This window comes from Microtus oregoni, unplaced genomic scaffold (assembly GCF_018167655.1).
Source record: "Microtus oregoni isolate MIOR12 unplaced genomic scaffold, Mior012 000028F_ref0000031, whole genome shotgun sequence".
NCBI lineage: Eukaryota > Metazoa > Chordata > Mammalia > Rodentia > Cricetidae > Microtus > Microtus oregoni.
In genome coordinates this window covers 10,016,552-10,042,427 of record NW_024543087.1, presented here as the reverse complement: position 1 = coordinate 10,042,427, position 25,876 = coordinate 10,016,552, and the positions used below count along the sequence as shown (strand labels likewise).

The window sequence follows — 25,876 nt, the reverse complement described above, 5'->3', positions numbered from 1 at the left end:
GGCGCCCAATGCACTGTCCGTCTAGGCTCTGAGCATGCATAGGGTACAAGGGGAGGGAGGAAAGAAACTAGAAATCAAACCCAACAAATCAAAAGAGCTAGCCCCAAAGCTCAACTCAAGTCAAACTAAACAGAACGCGGTTGAGTGAGGATTGCTGTCGATTTAAGGTGTATAGAACACCTATGGTTTATAAAACCTATTTATAACACTTTTTACATATATGTACATAGGATTGTTTGCTTTTTATGTTGACTGTCAGCCTCGTGTTGAATCTTAAAGAACTTTACATCTTAACACTATAACCAAGCTCAGTATCTTTGTTTTTGTTTTTTGTTTTTATCATTTGTTTTGCTCAGACATAAAAATCTCCCATGTGGCCCTTTTCATCTAAAATCAGATACCTCCCTCCCACTCAGCCTCAAAGTGTGCGGACAAACCCCCAATGGCCAAAGGCCTTCACACTGGGGGTGACCTGGTACATTTCGCAGGAATATCCACTGCCCGAATCGCTGTGTGGAGCCCTACGCACTCACAGACGACACACCCTGACCAGAGCCCTCTGCAAAAACATCCTGGTGGCTCTGGGACACTCATCCTCGTAGGCAGAGTGCCGGGGCCACGCGTTTCAACGAGAAGTTGGAGACAAGGAGTCTGTGAAGTGGTGCTATACATTTACCATTCCTCGTTATTACTAACCACTTAAACCACTCACTGGAAACTCGATTAACAGTTTGATGACATAAAGTAGAATGGAGACCTGAATAATTGCGTGTGATATAAACGGTTCACAACTGCTTTCATACCTAGCTAGGCTGTTGTTATTATTACAATAAATAAATCTCAAAGCCTCCGTCACTCCCACAGTTTTCTCACGGTCAGAGTGTCGGGACAAGCATCTAGACCCCTGGGACTGTGAGTTCCCTGGCTTGCTGGGTCTAGAGTATTCTGTGCCTCCAAGGACTGTCTGGCAATGACTTACTTGTATTGGCCACCAATTGTAGATGTATATACAGTGCCCTTCTGATGCTAAGACTCCAGACCTTTCTCTCTCTCTCTCTCTCTGTCTCTCTCTCTCTGTCTCTGTCTCTCTCTCTCTCTCTTGGCTTGCTTTTCCTGATTTTATACCAACTGTGTGGACTAGTAAATTATAAAAATACAAAAAGAAAAAAAAAGAAAGTAAAAATAAATAATAAAAAACAGCTGGGCAAGGGAGCGCACACCTTTAATCCCAGCACTTGAGAGGCAGAAGCTGGAAGATCTCTGAGTTCACTGCCGTCCTACTCTACATAGTGACAGGACAGCTGGGGCTACGCAGAGAAACACTGTCTCAAAACAAAACAAAACTGCTGGCTACTGACTGGGAAGGGCTCTGCTGAAGGCACACCAGAGACCTGAGACCTTGTGTGGAGATGAGATCCCTTCTGTTGTCCAGAACCAGCTACAGAGGAGATCCTGGTTCTGTGTCTTCCCCCTTTCTGTGCTAACTTCTCTATCTTCCTCCGATCCCCTGAGGAGCAGCCTGGAAATTCCTTAGACTATGTAATAGTTACTTTTCTCTCGGGGACAAAAAGGCACAGCTTGCAGCTGGAGACGTGGCTCCGAGGTAGCATGCTGGTCTAGCTCCTATCTACTGGGTTTACAGGTGTACGCCGCCATCCTAAGTCCAGCTTGCCTATTCTGAGCATGTGATATAAAAATGTTGGCGATTGTGTGTGTATACCCACATCTCCCATATGCAATGAAATGCAGCAGAATTCTGTTGAGCACTGTTAGAAGTTTTTTTTCAACAGGTTATTTTTCCTGTTTTATGATTTCATGTGGACATATGATTATGCAAAGACCCATGCACTCCGTTTCCTTTTGTGTCTTCTGAGCCACGTGAGGGTGCAGCTCAGGATAGAGGGTCTGTCTATAGGCATGAGATCCTTACTTCAACAAATAAAATAAGTTTGGGCCTTATTAATCAGGCATGGTGGATGGCACCTGTAATCTCATCATGTGGGAGGCTGGGGTAGCAGGGTCTTGAGTTCAAGGCTAGCCTTATCCATTAGTGAGACGCTGTCTGAAAAAATAAAAATCGGGAATTTATGGCTTTTAAGTTTATTCTTCTTGATGTCATTTTACAACCTCCCAGAGGTGAAACTCCAGACTCTCAGCTCTCACACTTCTGCTCATATCAAAAGTCTCGATGAAGTAACTTTTTTACCCAAAACCCGCCTCTGCTTCTGGAACAACTGGGTCAGTCTTTGAACCGGGTCACATAAAGTTTTATTAGAAACACACTTGGGGGATTTTGGAACTAGAGGTCCGCGTCTCTGTATACTTAAAGCGAAACTGGGCTTACTAGAGCAGAGGCCTTAGGCAGACAGAGGAAGCACATTCACAAGGTGAAAAACAACCAGCGAGTGTTTCTTTCACCCATTTCACTACACCTGGACCTGGTGGCTACTGCCGGTGGAGTTAAATACATGGTTACAATATTGTTTCCCTGATCTTCAATTTATTTATTTGTTTGTTTAATTTCTATCATCCTGTGTAGCCCAGGCTGGCCTTGAACTCAATGTTGTAGGTGCCTATGAACTTGAACTCCTGACCACTGGGCCAGTGAGATGGCTCTGTTGGTAAAGGTGCTGCCAAACCTGATCATCTGAAATTGATACTTGGGACATGGTAGAAGCAGAGAACCGACTTCTGCAAATTATCCTCAGACAGACAGACACACACACACAACAAGTAAACGTAACTGAAGTTTTTGTCTTATTGTTTTACACTGACTCCCCTGCCTCCACCTCCCCAGTGTTGAGCCTCACAGGCTGTGCCCCCGTGCCCCTTTTATGTAGCAAACCCAGGGCTTCACTGGTGCCAGCCAACATCCTGGCAGCTAAGCTACATCCCCAGGCCCCTGAAGCCCAATTCTGGAGATCATTAAAGTGACTGTATCTCCTCTTTGAAAGTCTGAAATGAGTCTCAGCTTGTGAAGGCACTGGTGGCTTTCTGGGGCTCTGAGGGGGGAATTTGGAACTGTCAGAAACGTTTAAGCAGTAAACTGTTGTGGGTCGGGGACACGGCTAAGCCTGCGTTCGATCCCAGGACCCAGCAGAGGGAGGAGAGATGGGACTCCTGCGAGTCACCCTCGGATTGTCAGTGCACACTGTGGCAAGCGTGTGCTGACACACCCACTAAATTATAATAAATGTAATTTTTAAAAAACAGATGAAGTGCTGTGAATACAAAAAGGGGTTCATTTTGTTGAGGGAAGATTACAGAATGGGCAGTCGCTGGCAAGCTGCGTCCGTCAGATGGCAAACAGTCGTGAGGAAAATACCTCAGGGCTTAGGCAGGTCACCAGGGTCCTGAAGAGTGCAGGAGCAAGGATCAAGTGTGGCAGATGCTCAGGGAATGATGAAGGAAGGATGCCCTGGTGCAAGGACCAGGTGATGCTTGGTGTCATGTTCGGCCTTCACCTCCCTGGAAACAGCCTGAGACTCTGAAAGCAGCACGCAGGGAACCACACGGCACTCCTCTCAGAGACACCTGTATGGGCATGAGCCGCACCAGTTTGGGCAGTAAGAAAGGTTCACCATGGCCAGGCGGTGGTGGTGCACACCTTTAATCCCAGTAGTCAGGAGATAGAGGCAGGCGGATCTGTTAGTTCAGGGCCAGCCTCGTCTACAAGAGCTAGTTCCAGGACAGGCTCCAAAGCTACAGAGAAACCCTGTCTTGAAAAACCAAAAACATAAAATAAAATAAACAAAAAAAAAAAAAAAAGAAAAGAAAGAAAGGCTCACCATGATGGGATACAATAGAAGCCTCAGATAAACTTAGGGGAGCTCAAGAGTTGCTGGGATCCTTCAGAGTTGTCCCAGAGCTGGATGAGGAGAAAAGGCTTGCCTCCATTCATAATGCGGTCACTAGATACAAACTGTCCCCAGAAGATGACCATTCCTGAAGAAATAGTGGCTGAGCTGTCAGTTGTCAATCTCCTAATAAGTAGTAGAGGAAATGCTTCTGACCTGAGCTGGAGTGGAATGGACAGGGGTGGAGTGGACGGGGATGGGGTGGAGTGGACAGGGGTGGAGTGAGTGGGGATGGGGTGGATGGGGATGGAGTGGTCAGGGGTGGAGTGGACGAGGGTGGAGTGGACAGGGGTAGAGTGGACGAGGGTGGAGTGGACAGGGGTGGAGTGGATGACGGTGGGGTGTATGGGGGTAAAGTAGACAGGGCTGGGGAGGACAGGGGTGGAGTGGACAGGAGTGGAGTGGATGGGGGTGGAGTGGACAGGGGTGGAGAGGACAGGGTGGACAGGGGTGGAGTGGACAGGGGTGGAGTGGACGAGGGTGGAGTAGACAGGGGTGGAGTGGACAGGCCGCTGTCCCGTCTTTGAGGCCACTGCAGGATGGTAACTTGCCAGTAACTCCACACAGCTGCCTCCTTTGTGAGTGAGTGGAGACAAGAGGAGACCCCACCATGGTAGAAGGATGGACCACAATGCAGCGCTGCTCAGGCTTCTGTGTGCTGGGGACAGGCAGCAGATCCTTTACCAGTCACCACGCTTCTGTGTGCTGGGGACAGGCAGCAGATCCTTTACCAGTCACCACGCTTCTGTGTGCTGGGGACAGGGAGCAGATCCTTTACCAGTCACCACGCTTCTGTGTCACGATGCTAAAATGAGCAAAGCTCTGCCAGGAAACAGGAGGCAGCCTCTGGCTGAGAAACTCCCACACCCTCTGCACAAGCTTGGAGCATGCTTGGCATGAGTCCTCTTACTGATTTCTTTCAATCATCTAGAAATACGTTTCATGGGCAAGGCGGTGGTGGCACATGTGTTTAATCCCAGCCCTTGGGAGGCAGAGGCAGGCAGATCTCTGTGAGTTCGAGGTCAGCCTAGTCTACAAGAGGGAGTACCAGGATAGCCAGGGCTATACAAAGAAACCTTGTCTCAGAAAAAAAAAAAGACATTTCATGGCCCAGATGGGGAAACTGAGGCCAAGGAGAAAAGCAGCAGCATGCTCAGGCTCCCCACAGAGTAAGGGGAGCCTGTCACACTGGGTGCAAATTTTCTGTGTGTGTGTGTAAAGGTGGGTGTGTGGCAGATATGTGCACACGTGTGTGGATGCAGAGGGCAGTATCAGGTGTCTTCATGAATGGCTCTCCATGTTTTCATGTGTTTCTTTGTGAGATGGGGTCTCCCCCTGGCCCTGGAGCTTGCAGATCCTGCTAGACTGGGCAGCAAGTCTCCTGCAGTCCCTGCTGCCACCACTTTGGGATGACAAGTACATGCCACCATGCCTGGCTTCTTAAAAACTGTGAGAGTTCTAGGGATGCCACTTGGGTCTTTGTGCACTGCAAGCGTTTTACCACCTGATAGCCACCTTAGGGCCAAAGTTTCCTCTTTTTGTTTGTCTTTGTTGTTGTTGTTTTATACTTGGCTTCTCTGTGTAGCCCTGGCTGTCCTGGAACTAGATTGTGAACCAGGTTGTCCTTGAACTCAGAGATCTGCCTGTTTTTGCCTCCCTGCCTCCCGAGTGCTAGGATTAAAGACTTGTGCTACCACTGCACAGCAAGTCAAAGCTTTCTAAGAAAACAAATAAGAGCTACTCCTAAACCAGGCTGTGGTGGCGCACGCTTTTGATCCCAGGACTTGGGAGGCAGAGGCAGGCAGATCTCTGAATTTGAGGCCAGCCTGGTCTACAGAGGGAGTTCCAGGATAGCCAGGGCTACATAGAGAGACCTTGCCTAGAAAAAAACAAAAGGAGAAAAGAAAAGTCTGGACAAAGCCTATATACCCTTCTCCTGCTATCTTTTAGATAGGTGCGGGATGCAAGTACATGTTTATGGGGTACAGTGTGAGAATCCAACATGTGACTACAGTGTGTAATGAATCATATCTGAGGAGGCAAAGACTGATTGCCACATGTCATTTCCTAGAGGGAGAAAGCAAAATTTCACACCTATATACACACAAAGTCAGGAGCCGCTCCAACCTCTGTGTGCCCTCACCTCCTAGTGCACAACACAAGGGCTCCTCTTGGCCCATCTGGGCCTTTAGCTTTCCATTCCTCTCTGTCTCTTTCTCTATCTCTCTCGTACACACATGTGCCATGGCACAGATAAGGAGGTTGGAGAATACCTTTTGGGAATCAGTTCTGCTTTCCACCATGTGGATCCCAGAGATTAAACTCAGGTCACCAAGCTTAGTGGCAAGCACCTTTGCCAGTTGTGCCATTTGCGCCATCTTGCCAGCCCCCACATGGAGAATTTAACAGTTAACTCATCCATTCTTCTCTTAGACTTACAGCACGTGGCTAAACCTCTGGTGGGCCAAGAACTCCAACTCCCACCCATACCAGAAGAGCACACAGAGACACGGTCAGGAACAAAGGCTTAGCGCAGCTGAATACGCGACTTTATTTTGTTTTCCATAAATTTCTCAAATTTTCCTGTTGAAGCCACTCTTCAGAAAATAAACTTCTAGAAATGTGTTCTTAATAAAGGCAGCAGGTGCTACAATGTGCACACTTAACAGAAGCATTTTAACCGGGTATCTCTCCAGATTGGCTCTTATTTTGGGAGGGATCTGCTCTCACAAACTATTGGAGTTTTCACTCAATTCTGAGCAGTTAATCTATGGAGCTGGATGTGAGGCTCACATCTATAATCCCAGCACATGAGGACTGGGAAAAGTCAGAGCCAGCTTGGCTACACACTGAATCCTAGGGCAGGTTATGCTCCCGGTGAGGCTGTCTAAAAAACAAAACAAGGGACTGGAGAGATGGCTCAGCAGTTAAGAGCACTGCCTGCTCTTCCAGAGGTCCTGAGTTCAATTCCCAGCATCTACAGAACAGCTCACAGGAATCTGTAACTCCAGTTCCAGGGGGTCCCAACACCCTCTTCTGGCCTCTGCAGGCACACAGATATACATGCAGGCAAACACCATACATGTAAAATAACTGGGAAGACTTTAAATTACTTGAGTAAAAACAGACTTAGCAAATTATCTTAATGATGTAACATGATAAATTATAACATGATAAATTATTAAAATATTATAAGAGTAACTGTTCTAACCCCGGCTGTCCGGGAATTCCCTCTGTAGACCAGGTTGGACTCGAACTTGAAGCTCGCCTGCCTTTGCCTCCTGAGATCTGGGATTAAAGGAGTGTGCCACCACCGCCCAGCACAACTTTATAATTTAATAGCTATCTTAACACCCACTAGTAATGACTTTTTTTGTTTTTGTTTTTTGAGACAGGGTTTTTCTGTAGCTTTGGAGCCTGTCCTGGGAACTAGCTCTTGTACACCAGGCTGGCTTCAAACTCAAAGATGCGCCTGCCTCTGCCTCCTGAGTGTTGGGATTAAAGGCGTGCGCCACCACTGTGCGGCTGAATAATGACTTTTCTATCCTTATCTCAATAGATATTGTCATACTTTATTAATATACCATCTTCCTTCCTTCCTTCCTCCTTCCTCCTTCCTCCTTCCTCCTTCCTTCCTTCCTTCTTCCTTCCTCCTTCCCTCCTTCCTTCCCTCCTTCCTTCTTTCCTTCCTTCCTTCTTTCTCTCCCTCCCTCCCTCCCTCCTTCCTTCCTTCCTTCCTTCCTTCCTTTTTTGTTGATACAAAGTGTCACTGTGTAGCTTTGAGTGGCCTGGACCTTGCTCTGTAGACCAAGCTGGGTTCACATTCACAGAGATCCACCTGCCTCTGCCTCCCAAGTACTGGGATTAAAGGTGTGCACTACCACCACCTGGCTCATAAAGCTCATGGTTTTTGGTTTTGTTAATGTTTTTGTTTTTCAAAACAGGGTTTCTCTGTATAGCCTTGGCTATCCTGGAACTAAATTCATATACCAGGCTGACCTCAAACTTGGAGATCCTCCTGCCTCTGCCTCCCAATTGCTGGGATAAAAAACACTTGCCACCATGATCACATTAAAAAAGAGAGAGAAAGATGAATTTAGGGTACTCAGAAGAGCCTTTCAGAGCTAAACATTGGGGTTTTGTTTGGATTTGGTTTTGGTATTATCCAGGTAATCCTTGAATCTAAGATCCCTTGGTCTCAGCCACAGAGCAGATAAGATTACAAGGGCATTTCACCCCCTAGCCTGATTTGAATAACCACCACCTGTCATAATTAAAACATAGATCAGTGCCAGGCCTGGTGGTGCATGCCTTTAATCCCAGCACTTGGGAGGCAAAGGCAGGCAAATCTCTGTGAGTTTGAAGTCAGCCAAAGATACACAGAGAAACCCTGTCTTGAAAAAACAAAAACAAATATATATATTTGCATATATATATATGCAAGCCAAGCCGCATGTGGATTTTAACAGGTATGTTCTAAATGCCTGTTTCAAGTGGAGACAGGATCATCTGAATGCCTCATCACCTTCATGTATAGCCAGGCATCAATGAACAACCCTCTATAGCAAAAGAACCATGACTTAAAATCCTTATTTCTCTATACATCTGTCTTCATAGAGTACCACTGGAAAAACACCAGGACAACAGCAAGCCAAAGTCATCAAGACAGTTCTACAAAAACTGGAGATTCATTCAAAGGCTCGTTTCCACGGTGGAAGAGTGATTTCCTCCACCCATCTCTGGAGAGTCCCCTAGCAGGGGAGGCTGGGAAGAGGGGACATGTCTTCAGTGCAATCTACAAGCCCACTGAAACTGGACAGGCCTCCCCAGGTTCCCCTCTCCCTGTAGGCAGACCTGGTGTGTGAACAAACTCAGAGCAGCTAAACACATTTTGGGCTGTACTTCTCCAAGGAAAGAGGAAGAGCCACCTGCAGAGTGAGAAGCCAGCCCTCCATGAGTTTTGCTCGTTTGCTTTCCTCAGACACTTGCTCGGGGCACCCTTGCTGAAAACAAGGTGGGCTAGCGCTGGCTGTGGAGAGCTTGTTAATGTCATGCTACCCCGTTCACGTGGTTACAAAGCGTCCCGGAGGTCATGATCCACAGTGGACTGCGTGTAAGAGGAGCTGGGGGTGTCGGCTGAGTAGATCTGAAGGAAGTCACAGTATTGGCAGAGCACAAGAGGACCCCGGCACATTCTGAAGAGCTGGGCGATGTACTTTCGGAATTTCTCCCCAAGAAAGAAGTAAATGACGGGGTTGAGGCAGCAGTGGATGAAGGCCAGGGTCTCTGTGGCCTGGATGGCGAAGTCTAGGTGCCTCTGCAAGGTGCAGTTCTGAAGGACCTCAAGCTCCACCAGGGTCTTCAGGAAAAGCACCACGTTGTACGGCGTCCAGAAGCCGAGGAAGAGGACCACCACAGCAAAGATCATCCTGACTGCCCTGCTCTTCTTCTCATTCTTGCAATGTTGCAGGGTCCGAATGATCATGGAATAACAGAACAGCATGATCCCCAGCGGGATGACCAGCCCTAGGACATTGATCTCCAGGGAGCTGAGGACCTTCCAGGAGGTCGAGCTGACTGAGTACTTGGTCTTGCAGTACGTGTGATTGTGCTCTGTGTAGCAAGTGCTGAACAAGAGGCCCGGAAGGGAGGCGAACACAGCCACTGACCACGTGACCAAGCTGGTGATGACCCCATAGGTCAGAGTCCTCGCTTTCAAGGAAAACACCGCGTGCACGATGGCCAGGTACCTATCGATGCTCATGAGCATGATGAAGAAGATGCCGCTGTAAAAGCTCACCAGGTACATCCATGACACAATCTTGCACAGACCCAATCCAAAAACCCACTGGTCAGCGGCGTAGTAGGCCCAGAACGGGAGCGAAAGAACAAACAGCAGATCTGAGATGGCGAGGTTCAGCAGGTACACGTCGGTCATGGACTTGAGTCTCTTGTACTTGAACAACACCAGAACTACAACAGAGTTTCCAAACAGACCCAACAGAAAGACCAAGGAATAAAGAGGAGGCAGGAAGAGCTCCCCAAAGGCCTTGACACCTTCCTTGGTGCAAGGTTTGGGAATGTTTTGGTCGTGGTAGTAATAATTGTACACGTTTTCATCCTGGGTGGTGATGTCTGCTACATCCGTGGGTTTCATCTTCAGGATCTACGGGCTCCGGGTACAAGCAGAAGAAGCCAACGAAAAGAACAAATGAGATGCCTGGAAGAATGAAAAGAAATCAAAAGATTGCGTAATGCTAGGAACAGCTGTACATGATGCTGCCCCAAATTGTACACCCTGTCCAGAAGGGACTGCAAGGTCAGAGAAAATCACCTCTACCTTGGGAGTCAGCCAGAAGCGTTCACCTCCTGGACTTCTCTCTCTCTCTCTCTCTGCTGGGAAGCTCATTTCCCTCAGGGATAAGTAAGGATTGGACTTCTCCCTCGAGGTGGTACAGTTTAAAATGTTCTCTGGCCAGTGAGATGTCCCAGCAGGTAGAGGCACTTGCCACTGAGGTGAAGGAAGAGACCTGACTCTCAAGAAAGCTGTCTTCTGGCATAAATGCACCCCCCACACACATACACAATAAATGTAAAAGAATAAAAGGAAGCAGGGCACGGTGACGCTTGCTTTTAATTTCAGCACTCAGGAGGCAGAGACAGAGCTCTGTGAATTTGAGGTCAACCTTGTATACACAGAGGGTTCCAGGCCGGCCAGGGCTAGATAGATAGACCTTGTCTCAAAAATAAACAAGGAGCTAAAGGGGCTGGAGAGGTGACTTAGTGGTTAAGAATTCTGGTTGTGGCCGGGCGGTGGTGGCGGACACCTTTAATCCCAGCACCCAGAGGCAGGTGGATCTCTGTGAGTTCAAGGCCAGCCTGGTCTACAGAGCTAGTTCCAGGACAGCCAGGGTTACACAGAAGAAACCTTTTCAAATAAGTAAACAAAGCATAAAAATGAATAGGTAAAATGGTGGATACAGAGATTAAAACATTTTTTTTTTGCAGTTATTCACACAAAATACTCACCTGAGCATGGCGGGATTAAGCAGCTTTCTGACCCAGGACCACCCCCCACTTCCTGATCTCTGTCTCTCTGGCACCCTGGCAGTCCCTGCTAAATCCTTCTCATTTTGTTCAGGAATTCACATCTAATCCCTCCCCGTGTCTTCATTACTACATGCCTGAATCCTACAGTGCTCCTCTGTATATGTCTGTGTGCCATGTAGACATACGTGTACACATCATCTCTGCCTGCGTTTATGGGACCAGAGGGTTTTTCTCTGTCGCCTTCCACCTTCTCTTTTTGAGACACAGTCTCATCTCTGAACCTGAAGCTCTCTGTTCTGGGTAGACAGGCTGGCCAAGGAGCCCCCAGGTGCCCATCTCCACCCTGCAAGGTTAGGGCTACAGGCACGCGCCACCACACCTGGCTTTTGCTTGCCTGCTGGAGATCTGAACTTGGGGCCTTGTGCCCACTGAACCACCTCCCTAGCCCCTGCCCTGGTGTTTCTCAACAAAGATTTTGTTCATTTGTTTTTCTTGGAAAGGCACATTGAAGACTTGCCGCATGGCAGGGTCTCCTGAGAGAAGTCGGTCAGTGACTAACAGCGTTTCACTAGTGAAAATGGAAGGGAGAAACAAAACAGGAACGAGGATAGTCTCGGAAAAGCAAACAAAAAAAGGTCAGCCTGGCACAGCGGCTCCTGCCAGCACTTGAGAGGCAGGGGCAGGAAGACCAGAAGTTCAAGGCCAGCCTCAGCCACACAGTGAGTTTGGGGCCAGCCTCAGCCACACAGTGAGTTTGGGGCCAGCCTCGGACACACAGTGAGTTTGGGGCCAGCCTTGGACACACAGTGAGTCTGGGGCCAGCCTCAGCCACACAGTGAATTTGGGGCCAGCCTCACCCACACAGTGAGTTTGGAGCCAGACTCACCCACACAGTGAGTTTGGGGCCAGCCTCAGCCACACAGTGAATTTGGGGCCAGCCTCACCCACACAGTGAGTTTGGAGCCAGCCTCACCCACACAGTGAGTTTGGGGCCAGCCTCAGACACACAGTGAGTCTGGGGCCAGCCTCAGCCACACAGTGAATTTGGGGCCAGCCTACACCATATCAGACTCTCACAGAGGAGTGAGGCAGAACTGACAGCTCAGCAAATGTAGACACTTGCCATCAAGCCCGAGTCTAATCTCCTGGTGCCACAAGGTAGAAGAAAACAGTCCTCTGTAGCAGATCATTCTCTGCGCTCCACACAAGCACCCTGGCAAGCGTGTACACACATATAAACATGTACACACCATATATAAGTAAATGTAATCAAATAATCTCTTTTTTAATTTTTTAATTATTTATTTTAGTTACCTGTATGTGGGTATGTGCACATGAATGCCAGTGCCCACAGAGGTCAGAGGTGTGAGACTCCCCTGGAGCTGGTGTGACAGGCAGTTGTGAGCCACCTCATGTGAGTGGTAGGAATTGAACTCAGGACCTCAGGAATAGCAGTGTGTGCCCTGAACCACTGAGCCATCTCCCCAGCCCTCAAATACATCTTAAAAGAAAAGTAATACATAAGTAAATAACTTGCTTACAGTTCTGTAATCCCACGTGTGTGGCATTGCTTGACTTGTTAGTAGAAGCAGAAAGTTAGCAATCCTAGGGAAAGTTTCAGGTTTGGGGGCAGAGCCGAGTCTACGTGAAAGCCTGGCTAAGGAAGCCTTGGGAGGCACGCAAGCAGGTAGAAAGTGCAAACACTCCAGGATATAGGCCAGCGAACACCAACAAGAACAGAAGCCTGAGTGTGGGGTTGGAGAAACGGCTCAGCAACTTGCTGCTCTTGCAGAGGACCCGGGTTCAATTCCTAGCATCCACAGGGTGGCTCACAGTCAGCTATAACCCCAATTCCAGGAGATCCAAAGCCCTCATCTTATGACTTCCATAGGCACAGGCACACTTATGGGGCACTTACACATAGGCAGGCAAAACACTCTTACATAGAAAATAAATCTTAAAAAATAAATAAACACCTGGATGTTGGGCTGGAGCAGGTACCTGTTCATGCTGCTCATACACCTGCAATAAGATAGCCACAGAGCCCACAAATGTCCCATCTCCACTTACCTTGCTCTTTTGAGTGTGGTCCTGGAGACGGTCTGTGAGGCAATACCAGGATCCCTAAAGCAGCTCAGGTACTTTGAAGGGTTTGTGACTTCCTGTGACATACCAGCTCTTCCCTTACCCATATGAGGCTTTGTAACAAAAGGAAGAAGTAAAAAGAAAAGAGAGAAAAAAACCCTGTGTGACTCATTTCCCCAAACTCAAAGGTAGGGTGGTATGGTTCGTTCTGTGGGAAGGGAGAAAAATGAAAAGAAAAGCTGGGTGCAGTGCGCATGCCTGTAATCCCAGCACTTTGGAGGGGGAGGCAGGAGGTTTAGGAGCCCAAGGTTATCCTTGGCCACATAGCACATTTATGGCTAACCTGAGCTACATGTGATCATGCCTCAAAACAGAAAGGAAAGGAGGGAGGGAGAGAGGGAAGGGAGGGAGGGAGGGAAGGAGGGGGGATAAAAAGAAAATATTCTAAAGCTTTTTTCGTTTTTCTACTTTTAAAGCTTTTTAAATTTTAAAATGTATTTCTGGTGACTTCGGGAGGTAGAGAATTGACAGTGTGGTCAAGGTCCCCAGTGCCACACAGAGACTGCCTGGGCGGTGGTGACACACGTCTTTAATCCCAGCACTTAGGAGGCAGAGGCAGGAGGATCTCTGTGAGTTCGAGGCCAGCCTGGTCTACAAGAGCTAGTTCCAGGACTATTATTTCCCTCTTGCAAATATGCAAGGCAAACAGGAAAACCTGGAAAGCAGAGTCAGGTGGCTCTCTGTGAGTTCAAGGCCAGTGTCATCTACATAGTAAGTTCCAGGAGAGCTAGGGCTGCAGAGAGAGATTATATTTCAAAAATAATAAATATATATGTATCCATATATATTTAAATGCCAGACAGACACTCGACTGTGTGATGCTCTCCAAATGACTCGGCCTAAATCCCCAGATACTTCCCAGATCTGCCATGGCCAGAGCAAGAAGCAGGGAGCGTCTCAGGGCAAAAGGCACTCACGCATATGTAGAGTAGGGGGAAGTTGATCTAACTGTGTCTGTCTGACCTGGAAGGTGGCTTTAATTTAATTAGGAGGCTGGTTGTCCTGGATAAGGGGTCAGGTTGTAGTGATAACTCTGACTCCAGAGGATCCGACGCCTCCTCCTGGCCTCTGCGAGCAGGTGCAACACAGATACACACGGAGGCAAACTACCCATCCACGAAAGAAGTAGACAGAGAAATGGTTGAGCCTGCCATGTCCCCCTTAGCCATTCCTGGGTCCCAGCTGCTGCTTCAGTGAACCGTGAGTTGCTCTTGAGACCAAGGGCCGCTTGCGGCCTTTGAGATGGAGCAGTTATTAGCCCAGAGGTAGCCAGCAGTCAGGGCGGTATGTAAACCATAGTCCGGAGAACACTAATCAGGCTCCATGGCTCCATGACTGAGTGCACTGGCTGTGCTTGGGATGGGGTCTCCGTACCCAAGTGCCTGTAACTCCAGTTCTACAAGTGGTACACTTACATACATGCAGGCAAAGCCCTCATACACGTACAATGAAAATAAATGATTTTTTTTCAGGGGCAGGGGTTCTGGAGTTTGAGACAAGGCCTCACCATGTAGCCTTGGCTACCCTAAAATTGTCTTGCCTGCAGAAGCAATACAAGTACTGGGATTAAAGGTGTGTTCCCCTAAACCTGACGAAAACATATCTTTAAAACCAACAGTAATAATAAATTAAAAATCAAAAATATGATTGAATAGGTAACCAGGATGCATTTTGTGTACATGAATGAAATTTTTTTTCACTATGTCCAGATCACATGTGAAGAAATAGGAAACCACAGGGCAGAAGGCCAGAGTGTGCCCAAGCCAGAGGGGCACACTTAGGCCTACGATCTTGCTCTTGACGTTTTCACAGCCGCTTTAGGCTTGATTTCCAAGAAAGGAGCCCATGGAAGGAACAAAACTCAATGAAAAGCCTGGCCAGACACCACCACGCCAGGCCTGTGTCCGGCATGGAGCTGTAGCGCCCCCTTGAGGACCAAGTCTGAATCAAACACCAAAGACTGAAAATAATTCAGGCTACCGGTGGGAGCAGCACATCTGAATTAGGAAGCCCACCCCCTCAGGCCTCCTGGAGACGCTTGGGATTCTGCGGCTGAACCATAGTGGCTTAGTCCGGTGGCTAAATAGCCAGAAACAGCTAGAAGCGAGAGAAATCTGCCAGGCAAGGCTGACAGATAGAGCTAGAAAAGCAGGTAGGGAGGACTTCCAGGTGAGGTTAGTTAGGCGCCTGTTGATTGGCTAACCGGAGTAACTCTGCACAGGGGCTAACCCCAGCCGTCTTCACCTGGGGGATGGTGGGGGTGGGTGGCTGGAGGAAGGGCTGCTCACGGTGGCACCAGAGCAAGAGGACCTGCCTAAGGGAGAGATTTGGAAAGTGTGTTTTGCTGCTGAGAGGGGAACTGACTGGATCAAGCCAGGGACTCAAAACTGAGTCCAAACTGGACTTGATGACACACGCCTATAATCTGACACTTGGGAAGTAGAGACGTGGGGCGGTGGGGGGGGGGGAGGGGATGATGGGGACTGGGACGAACTACAGGAGTCCAAGGTCATCCTCAACCAGATGTACTAATTCCAGCTAGTGAGATCCAGTCTCAAGAACAAAGAAAACGACAAGTAAAAATAGAAACTTTGTAAATGAAAAGCTTAGTAAGTCGAATAAAATACATAATGAGAGGCTGGAGAGGTGGCTCAGCTGTTAGCAACATTTATTGCCTTTAAGGGCACAGGTTCGGTTCTCAGCACTCCCATGGTGGTTACCAACCATCTGTAACTCTAGCCACACAGATGGTGCCAGCCACACATGCATGAACAATACGTATCTGCACAGAATAAATCAATCTATCTTTTTATTTGAAAGGGTTTTTTTTTTCCATTTTACATACCAACCACAGTTCCCTTCCCCTCCCCTCCTCCATCTAATTTTTTTTTTTTTTAAACAGGTCGCTCTGACTGTGCTGGAACTCAATGTGTAGATCAGGCTGGCTTCAAACTAACAGCGATCCTCCTGCCTCTGCCACCCAAGTGCTGAGATGAAAAGCAGATGCTTTAAGGAGGGGGGGAATGAATGCAATGAAAAGCTGATACCAGCCGTGGTGCTAGAGACTGGGAAAGTAGGGACAGCATGGGAGGGTTCTATCCGTGGAACAAAGTCATAGAGATTTCAGGGGAGAGTCAACGCAACGCACTCAAAAGTCATGATAGCATTTGTTGGACAGATGCAATGAAGGCTGAGGATCATTGTGTCACCTCAGCTCGAGTCTAATCCTTGGATGGGGAAGGGCGGAGACAGGGTGACAGATCTTTTTTGTTTGGTTAATTTCTGGTTTGTTTGTGGTTTTGAGGTTTCTCTGTGTAGCCCTGGCTATCCTCAAACTCACAGATCTCCCTCCCTCTGCCTCCCGAGCGCTGGGATGGAGACTGAGGCTCCTCTGTCCAGGTGGCTGCTGGGAGAAGCAGGAGCCACAAGGGCTGCCAGAAGGCACAGGGAAGATGGCCTCCCTTTGTGCTGGGTCCCCTCATTTCCAGGGTGCTCCAGGGTCATACTCTTCATTGGGCCGCATGGGCTTCGACCTGAGCTCTGAGAACTCTCCCGATGGGATGGATGATCTGGGCATCATTCCAGATCATATTACCGAGAACTCAGCCCTTGCCCCCGGAGGAAGGCGTCTGGGGCCAGTTAATGGATGTCCCTGAGCCACCTTTGTGTGAGATACAGAGGAGAACTCTGGCCCGCTCCTCCTCACAGGTTCCCCTCAGCACACTGGGCTCTTCCCGGCTCTGACAAAGGTTGGGTTGGCCCTTCAGCCCCAAATTGGCTGTAGAAACTATAGGGGCCAGCAGATGGCAGCATTTCCCACTTTTCAACGATGTCATTAAGGAAGTAATTCCAGCATTCCGGAGGCAGAGGCGGGCAAATCTCTGGGGGATTCAAATCCGGTCTGGTTTAACTAGTAAAACCCTACCTCAAGAACAAACTTTTGTTGTTGTTTTTGGTTTTTGTTTGTTTTTGCTTTTTAAAGACAGGGTTTCTCTGTAGCATTGAAGTCTGTCCTGGAACTCACTCTGTAGACCAGGCTGGCCTAGAACTCAGAGATCCAGAGATCCGCCTGCCTCTGCCTCCCAAGTGCTGAGATTAAAGGTGTGCGCCACCACTGTCCGACAAGAAGTGTTCTGTATGTATGTATGTATGTATGTATGTATGTGAGGTAGCATGCACTAGCCATGGTCCATGTGTAGGGGTCAGAGGACAACTTCTGGGGGATCCTTCTCTCCTCTCACCACGTGCATCCAGAAATTAAACTTAGGTTGTCTGGCTTGGCGGCAGCACTTTTACCTGTGGAGCCATCTTGCCGCCCTCTCTACTTTTCTTCACTGCCGAGGCAGCGCTCCGCGGTAAAATACATGGCTTGCAGGCTCTGGTCTCTGGGTTCTATTCACACCAGGGAGAAAATAGTGCTCCGTATTTATGACCCCAGTTTCCTTGCCTCTCGTCATTATCTCCTCGACTCCATGAATTCCTGGCTTCAGAGATGACTCAGCAGTTAAGAGCACTTGCTGTTCTTCCAGAGGACCTGGGCTGGGCTTCAGCACCCATAATAGGGGACTCACAGCTGCGGCTAACTTCAGCTCTGGGTGTGTGTGTATGTATAATCCAATTCCCTCTTCTGGCCTCCATGACTTTTTCTTAAAGATGATTCCTGGTAGGGAGGAGTCCCCCTGTACCCTCAGCACAGCAGGATCTTGAGTCAGAGCTACACAAGGATACCCCGATACCCCGTCTCAAAGATTGCCTGATGGAAGTGAAGTGGTAGGCTCCCTGCTGGAGCCAAGCCAGACCATTGTTTCACAGCCAGGCACCCCACATTGTCACTATGCCCACCACCCCCCACTTGGCAATGAAAGAGATGACAGTGACCATCTTTTTCTTTTCTTTTTGGTTTTTAAAGACACGGTTTTTCTGTAGCTCTGCAATCTGTCCTGGAAGTCACTCCGTAGACCAGGGTAGCTTTGAGCTCAGAGATCCCCACCTGTCTCTGCTTCCTCAGTACTGGGATTAAAGGTGTGTGCCACCACCGCTCAGCTATGCTCAGCTACTGGTGATCATCTTCAGAGAATGTTACAGATTGGAATGGATGAACTCTTTATCACAGCAAGCCAGGGCAGGGTTTAGTGGCTTGGGCCAAGTCTTGTTTGTGGTTTACTTAGAAGATAAGGCATTTAAACCCCAAATGAGATAGGTTTAACACATAGTCAGAGGCTACGGGACCTGAAAGCTGGGTTTAAGCATTAAGGCCACAAGTGGGTGATATATTTACAGTGAGAATCTCCCTCGATTCTGCAGAATGGGATAGACAGGTCAGGAACACAGCTGGAATCAAGTCTTTTCTAGCCTAAGTCAAATCACTGACCTATGAATTAGAACAGAATCTTCCAACCTGATCTTCAACTCCACCTGGTCCCTACCTGCTCTCAGGATGTCTCTCCAGGAGCTCCCCCCTCACACACCTGTCTGTGGTCTCTCCTTCAGGCCTGCCTCTGCCTTTTCACCACCACACTGGGCTCCTGTACCTGACATGGACCACCCTGTTCTGGAATTACTCCATACCTTGAAGCCAACATGCTAAGCAGTTTAAGCTCCAAAAAGCTTGCTCTTCAGAACCCTATGGGCTACTGGTGCCAAATGAGGTGCCCCTCCCCCCCCATTGCTGTCATGCAATGAACTCATTTCACTCTCTCTAGGATCCTCTCTCCCGATCCAGTCTTCTCCAGGCCACAGCCTCAGCAGAGGGCTTTAGTCAGTCCTTGGCTTGGATCCTGTGTGTTCTGGGCTAAGCTATGATTAGTGTCCTGGAGGATGGATGTGAAAACAGAGATGAGGAACAGCCATGTGAAAAGTCTAAAATAAAACGCTGAGTGTGGCCACTGGGATAAAGAATTGAAATAATAACAGATCTCTTCAGTGAAACCCCAGCAAACTACTCCACCCAAGAAGAAGAAATTGTTGTTGGGCCACCTGTCCTAGCTAGCACTCAGGAGTGCTAATGGGGCATAATGCAATCAATCACATTACAGGACCCAAGAGTCAAGTGTAAATAAAACACCCAACTACAGCACTGCGCAGTGGCTTCTTCATCACAATGTCACACCTCCAAAGGGCTCTTTCCAAAGTTTCTTCCGGGAATGTCTGTTTTCACGTTGGGAGGGGGAACATGTAGAATTACCACCTGGGAAGTTGAGGCAGGAAGATCAAGAGTCCAGGGCAGGGACTGAAAAAGAGAGTTGCAGGAAATCCGACCCCCTCTTCTGGCTTCCTCAGACACCAGGCATGCACGTGGTACAGATGTGTGTGTGTGTCCCATTCTGTAATCCCAGCAACAAGAAAACAAGGGTTCCAGCCTCTCCCCATATCCATGTAAAATACTTGGTTTATATGTATTACTGGGTGTTCACTTTTAATTAGGGGTCTGCTACCTGGTGTCATCAATTCAGCCCTTCAGCTCACTGGGCCAGAGACAGTGGAATCACATGGAACTAAACTTTTTAATTTATCATTAAAAAAAAAATCACACACACACAAAACAGTATGTGGGGGCACACATGCCACGGCACTTCTGTGGGCCTGGAAAACTTCTATCCCATGGGTCCCAGGAACCAATCCTAGCATTCATCAGGCTTGGTGGCAATCACCTTAACCTGCTGAACCATCCTGTGAGCCTATGAACATCTTTCGAAATGCCTCCTCCAACCCATCTCCAGGAACCTCCCACTGTGCCCAGTCATTGGATGGCAGGGAAATAACCAGAACGGAAGGAGACAGTGAAGGAAGAGGGAAGAACCAGAAAGGGCACAGGCTCAGAGCCCGTCCACGAAGTTATGGGCTCTCCAGAAATGCAGGTGTTCTTTATTTTGGCCACATTAGGCAAGTGGCAAATGGCAACAAATTTTAGGAAAAATGCAGAATTCTGTCATATGGGTGATCTCCAGTCCCTGCTTTGAGAAACACAATCAGGCTAAGACTTAGCTCTACTAAGTAAATCCCAAATACACCCTAGAACATGTAGAGCTTGGCTTCAATCTTTAATAAGTACTTCCTATGTATGGGCATTTTACCTCCATGTAGGTCTGTGTAGCACGGGTGTGCCAGGTGCCCAGAAGAGGGCACTGGATCCTCTGGAGTTGGGAATCCAGCCTGGGTCCTCTGCCCCCAAAGCAGGAACTGCCAGGAGGGAGTCGCTCACCCTCCTGGGGCCGCAGCTTAGCTCTCAAATGGACCCTCCCCATCACTGCAGGTGGATAAAAGGCCAGTACCCACCAGAAAGGGGAAAAAAAAGAAGGCAGTGGCAGCTGGTGAGTCGTACTCTCCTCTCTGGAGAGACATCTGTTGCCCAACTCCTTTGGGAGTATGAAGGATGGGGTATAAAGCCTGCTTTTTGTTTTAATTTAAATACGGACCACATAGCCGTGGGGTGTGGGGGGCATGTCACGGTGTGAATGTGGAGGTCAGAGGACAAACTGTACGAGTTGGTTCTCTGGCTCTACCACCGAGTCATGGGGACCGAACTTGAGTTCTCAGGCTTGGTGGCAAGCATCTTTACCAGCTGAGCCGCCTGCCTGCCTCTAGCCTGTTGTTCTGTTTTCTTTATTTAAAACAATAAACTACCGACACCCGGTTCAGCACATGCGCCCATGCAGTCCTGGGGCAGCCACACCAGGGAGTCATCCTCCTGCCCCCTCCACAAAGGAGGTACACCCACCCATATCTAATCCAGATGGAAAGATCACACAGACACGTTTCACAGGAAGACCCTCTTTATTTGATTAAACAAAAATAAAATAAGCTGCATAGGAACAATTTTAAAGTCCATAGAGACACCGGCTTTGTTTTAAGGCTGCAGTAGCTGATACGTCGCCTTGCTACTTCCCCAGCCTTCTCTGTGGACCACAGAGATACATTCAGAAGCCTGTGAGCTCACAGGAGGTTTGGAACGCTGCTCCACTGGCTCGTCACCTGCTCATTGCCCATCATGCCTGCGGCTGGCAATAACATTTAAGGTTTTAAAAGGTAAAAGTCCAAAAGCAGGGGAAGGGACTTGCTCCCCCCCCCCTAAAAATTTTTAATTAAAAAAAAAGTTTTTTGCTTTGAGGTTTGGGGATAGTTCCCCTAACGACCCACTGCCTTGATGAGCTCTGAAATGCCACAGCAATTCTAAGTGTGGCAGAGGCAGCTGGAGCCCCAGGTGGGCCAGCAGTGAGGGCTCTGCTGCCAGGGGAGGGATGCTGGCAGAGCTCCTCGTTGTGAGAAGAGACAACATCAGGCAACACCTCCAAGAATTCCACCCAGATCTGTAACCATTCTTTAAAAACAAAAACAAACAAACAAAAAAAAGGGGGGTGACCCAACTGAGTCATATATTCTATAGTTACTTAAAAATTAAAGTTTCTTTTCTTTTCTTCTTTTTTTGGCTGACCAGGCATGAGAGCTAATGGACAGTATTAAACAAGATCCATAAAAACAAAAACCGAACAACCCTCCCACCCACAACTACATGTAACATGCTAGTTAAACACCGCTAAATCACCCACCCTCACCAGCACTGACGTCAAGGGAAAAGACATTTACCATCCTAAAAACAAGAGAGTCCCATAGTTATGAAGAGTCTCCCTCTAGAGGAGGCCAACTACCCAGACTGCTAGAAACATCAAGAACCATTGCAAAGCTGGTCACAGAGAAAAGTAAACGCATTGCTGCCAACATTCAGCCAGTGTGCTCTGAGATAGCCTTAAGATACGACCTGAGCTCGTAAGTTAATACAATCATTAAAAGAAGGTCTAAGACCATGCGGATACACAAAAACATTTAGAACCATTGCTGGTTAAATGACAATGGAAAACAGCCCACGAGGCTGGATCTGTTAACCCGTAAGACCAGTTTTAAAAATAGACATTATTGAGGTATTTCTTCATGGTGACATTTGTTACTCTGGTGGCCTTCAGGATGCTCTCATCCAGGTAGACCCGAAGGCTACCTGGATGTACAGAGGTAGAAGGTTAACAGTACAGCATTTCCTGATAATGTGCTTCTCAAATTTATCAAGTATTTAACAAACAAGAAAAGGGGAGGGGGGCACAACAAATGTCAAAGTGTTGCCTTTGGTAGGAAGAACAAATCAAAACAAAGAGCAATGCACACGCCACCAACCACTGTAGAGAGGGCAGCACCAGGTGGCATCCATCCTGCTGGGTACAGACAGCTACAAATATAATCACAAAGTCAGAGATTCTCATTCCCTTCAAATACCTGGTGCTCCACTAGCCCTTCAGGGTTCACATGGAAAGGGTACGTTTGCAGACACTCCTAACAGGTAAATCAGCTTTCTCTTGAAGAGAGACCCAAAGGCCTTTATTCCACTAAAGTTCTCCATTTAGGTCAGAAGCAGTTCCTAATACTGCATGCAAACTGGGTTTGTGGCAGGGGAATGCAAGATTGGTTGAGAACTACTTGGATGAATGACTATACTGACCTTATATCTCTTGTTCAAGTTCAAATATTTCTCTACTGGAAGTCAAGTCTGGGATCCTAAAGGCTGTCTTCAAGGCAGCCTGCCTACTACCCACGGGACCCTCCTCTCAAGACCCACCAGGTGCGGACATGAGGTAGACAACTTTGCCAAAAGTGAGGTAGAAAAATCTAACAAACCAAGCAGTGTGGCAATAAGATCTAATAAAACCAACAGGGCACTGTGTCCTGTGACCCTGGCCCAAAAGAAGCCAGAGAAAGCCCTTGAATATCAGGAGGCTCCAACTCTACCTGATATGCACAGGTGATATGTCAACCTCATTTACAGTCCCAGACTGTCAGAACCTCGGCAGCAGAGGGATGTTCTAAATACGTACATTTTGGCACCAGAGTGAGTGAGTGTGTGTGTGTGTGTGTGCGCGTGTGCGCACGTGTATACACATATTTCTTAAACAACAGGAAAAACAGGCCTATAAACTTTGGCATACATTTACTACCTACCAGAATACAGCAACCCTAGAACCTCCCAAACCCAAAAGACAACACACACAAACAGTACTGTGCTGCTTGCTGCTTCAAGCCTAAAAGACTTCCCAACTCAAACAACTAAGCTTTGGCTTAACTACAGTGACACAGACTGAGCCACCCACCTCAGAGTACCTGCATCCTGGCAGCTTCTTTGGCCCAACACTAAGTCCCGTTCTGGATAGGGTACCCTTGTATGTTTCCCCAGATAAGTTAGACTTAAAAAGGGTATTAATTAAGGAGTTCTGTGCACCTGGGGGGCAGCCCAGACAACTGGGCTCCACGCAAAATTTAGGAGTCACCTGCCAGCCACAGCAGTACACAGGATTGGAGACCGGCAGGGTAGCTTCATGAACAAACTGAGAGATTCGTGATGATTGTGGAATGTTAAACAGGTGGCAACCAGGGGTTTAATACTCACCAGGGACCTCCCAATGCCCACCTTCTCCAGCCTGCCCCCCTGGAACAGGGCAGATCTCCATGGGGACCACTGCCTGTCTGTCCCTCATCGCTGACAAAAGTCTCCTTTCACTCACAGCACTCAGGACCTGGTCTCTTCCCTGTCGTACCCACGCATCGCCTCAGAATGGCAGCAGGCGTGCACAGGCATGCACGTGGCGAACTCACACTAGGGTGCACCAAACATGGCTTGCGTCATAAGGAATAGTCCACGTTATAACACGCTCCAAAGTGCTTAGCACCAATTCCCCTACAGGCCAGGAGTAGATCTCAGGTGACCACAAATGGCCACTTGTTTTAAAAACAAAAGCTCTCCAAGTGTGGCCATGTTCTTAGAAGGCAGCCATATTCCATTCTGGATACAAAAAGCTAACATGCCACGTACCTCTAAGGACACTCCCACTTTGCCCTAAGCCTTCACTGGCCTATCTACTTACTACTCTTTAAGACCTGACATTTCAACCCCAAGGTGGAAACCCAGGCTGAGTGATCCAATCCTAAGTATAATATCAAATATTTTTGTCGTAATTCACCCAGAAATTTCCCCACCGTACAGCTGATACTTGCCAGGCAAGCTGTGAAAAGGATCGGAAAAAACTGAAACAGCACTGAAAGACAGCTTCTCCCTGGCCACGATTAAAATCGGGTTTCTAAGAATGTTGCCAAGACTCGTCTCTTCGCCTGGAATCTTCGTGAAGGACGTAAAGTTGATTGTGTTGAGTGTTTAGGGGTAGATGTTGGGCAGACTGGGGGAGGAGCCTCCTCCTGGGTATCTGTCCTATAAAAGCCAGTGTAACACTCGGGGGGCACAATAAAGACTAGAGGCGTATGAACTGGGGAAGGATCCACTTATTAAATTTCAAAACAGGAGCTTGTGCCGAGTACGCTCTCCTCCGTGCTCCTCCCTCTCCGCCATCCCAGGAACCTAGAAATGGGGAGTCAGCAGCGGAAGCTACTTTCAGGGTTCCTTGATTGTGTACCACTCTCCCTGATCGCTTCCCCATTTGGGTCACTCAGAAACCCTGAAATTACATGTCCTGTGAATGAACACCACAGTCCATACTGGCAAGCTAAACGTCCCAAAGCAATTTGATTGACCCATCACACAACTTCCCGTCATCACCTTCTCCTTGGGATGACAGAAAGAAAACTGCTCCATTTATTAACTTTCTCTTTTAAAACCAAATCCATTCTGGGCAGAAACTGATCATCTGGTCTGTTTCAGGCAGGAGCTTTTTCGGTCCTCAGCCAGCGATGCGAGAGCCCCCTTCCGAATCAGATCTGATTTCAGTAGTGAGGAACAGAGGCACGATCAGGTCTTCGTCCTGAGACAGACAGTGGCAAAAAGACCCATCCAATCTGTAGTTTACCACAAAACAGTCCCTATGTGGCACGGGAGCCACACACCCCCACGTTTCTATTCTTTGGTACAGGTTTTTAAAAGGATATATATTGTGTCCTGCACTTTGGGTTGGGGGGGATTTGGTTTACAAATGCTTTACATTCAAAGGCCTTTGGGGGAGGGAGCGGGGTTCACGTTAACCTTTAGGTCTGACTCCACTCAGGTACAAGGATCCTGAGAAAGAGACCTGAGCCAAGGGGGTGGGGGTGGGGTGCTCCTACTTGTCATTCAAACATTCTTCTATATTCCCTGAACTTCCAAAGCAGGAAAAAAATTGTGCTTTTTCAAATAAAAGTTTATCCCTTTGCCTACTACACACTCTTGCAGAACGCTCACTCTTGTGACGGGATCCCCCCCCCCCAACAGTCCCTGATGTAGGGGTGCCTCACTTCCCCAGCACCCCCAACTTCTGTGGCACCGTGGCCCACATCTGAAAAGCCCCTCTCTGAGAACAAGGTCAACTTATTTGCTTATACCTAAGTCTTTATAAACAACAAAACACAGAAACTTGAGAACACTTTTAACCGAGAGTCCTGAGCTAAACCTATCTTAGAAAGCAAACTGGGAAGAAAAGTTTCCCTGGGATGCGCACGTATCAAATCCAGCCCCCCTCCCCCCCAAGGTGAAGATGGCTTTAAAACACACACACGCACACACACAACCATGCACGCACGCGCACATACACACATACACACACGCACACGCCCTTCCTTAGCAGAAACAAAGACCAGACACCTAAAACACGAATGGTCTGCTTTTCTTGGCGAGCAAGCCACAGCCATCCTAGGGATGAAGATGTTAGACTCTGAGGTAACCCGAGAACAGAGGAAATCTCTGTTGCAGCATGGGGGGAAAAAAATCAAACCAAACAACCTAACTCCACACATACACAGTATCCTCAAGAACACAAATACACTAGAATTATGAATTTTAAATCCTATCTTTCCAACATCTTATA

The 25,876-nt window shown here is 48.1% G+C and overlaps 1 protein-coding gene across 1 annotated transcript; it reads right to left on the bottom strand.

The window, feature by feature from the left end:
- Positions 1-8,561: 8,561 nt before the first annotated feature.
- Ccr4 (C-C motif chemokine receptor 4) lies at positions 8,562-10,014 on the bottom strand. The gene has a single exon (XM_041677566.1). It carries the CDS (start codon positions 10,012-10,014, stop codon positions 8,929-8,931), a length of 1,086 nt encoding a protein of 361 aa, XP_041533500.1. The 3' UTR covers positions 8,562-8,928.
- Positions 10,015-25,876: the final 15,862 nt, after the last annotated feature.

What these genes read in the sequence shown, in the direction of transcription:
- Ccr4 (XM_041677566.1), bottom strand. Translation starts at nt 10,014, where the DNA reads ATGAAACCCACGGATGTAGCAGACATCACCACCCAGGATGAAAACGTG.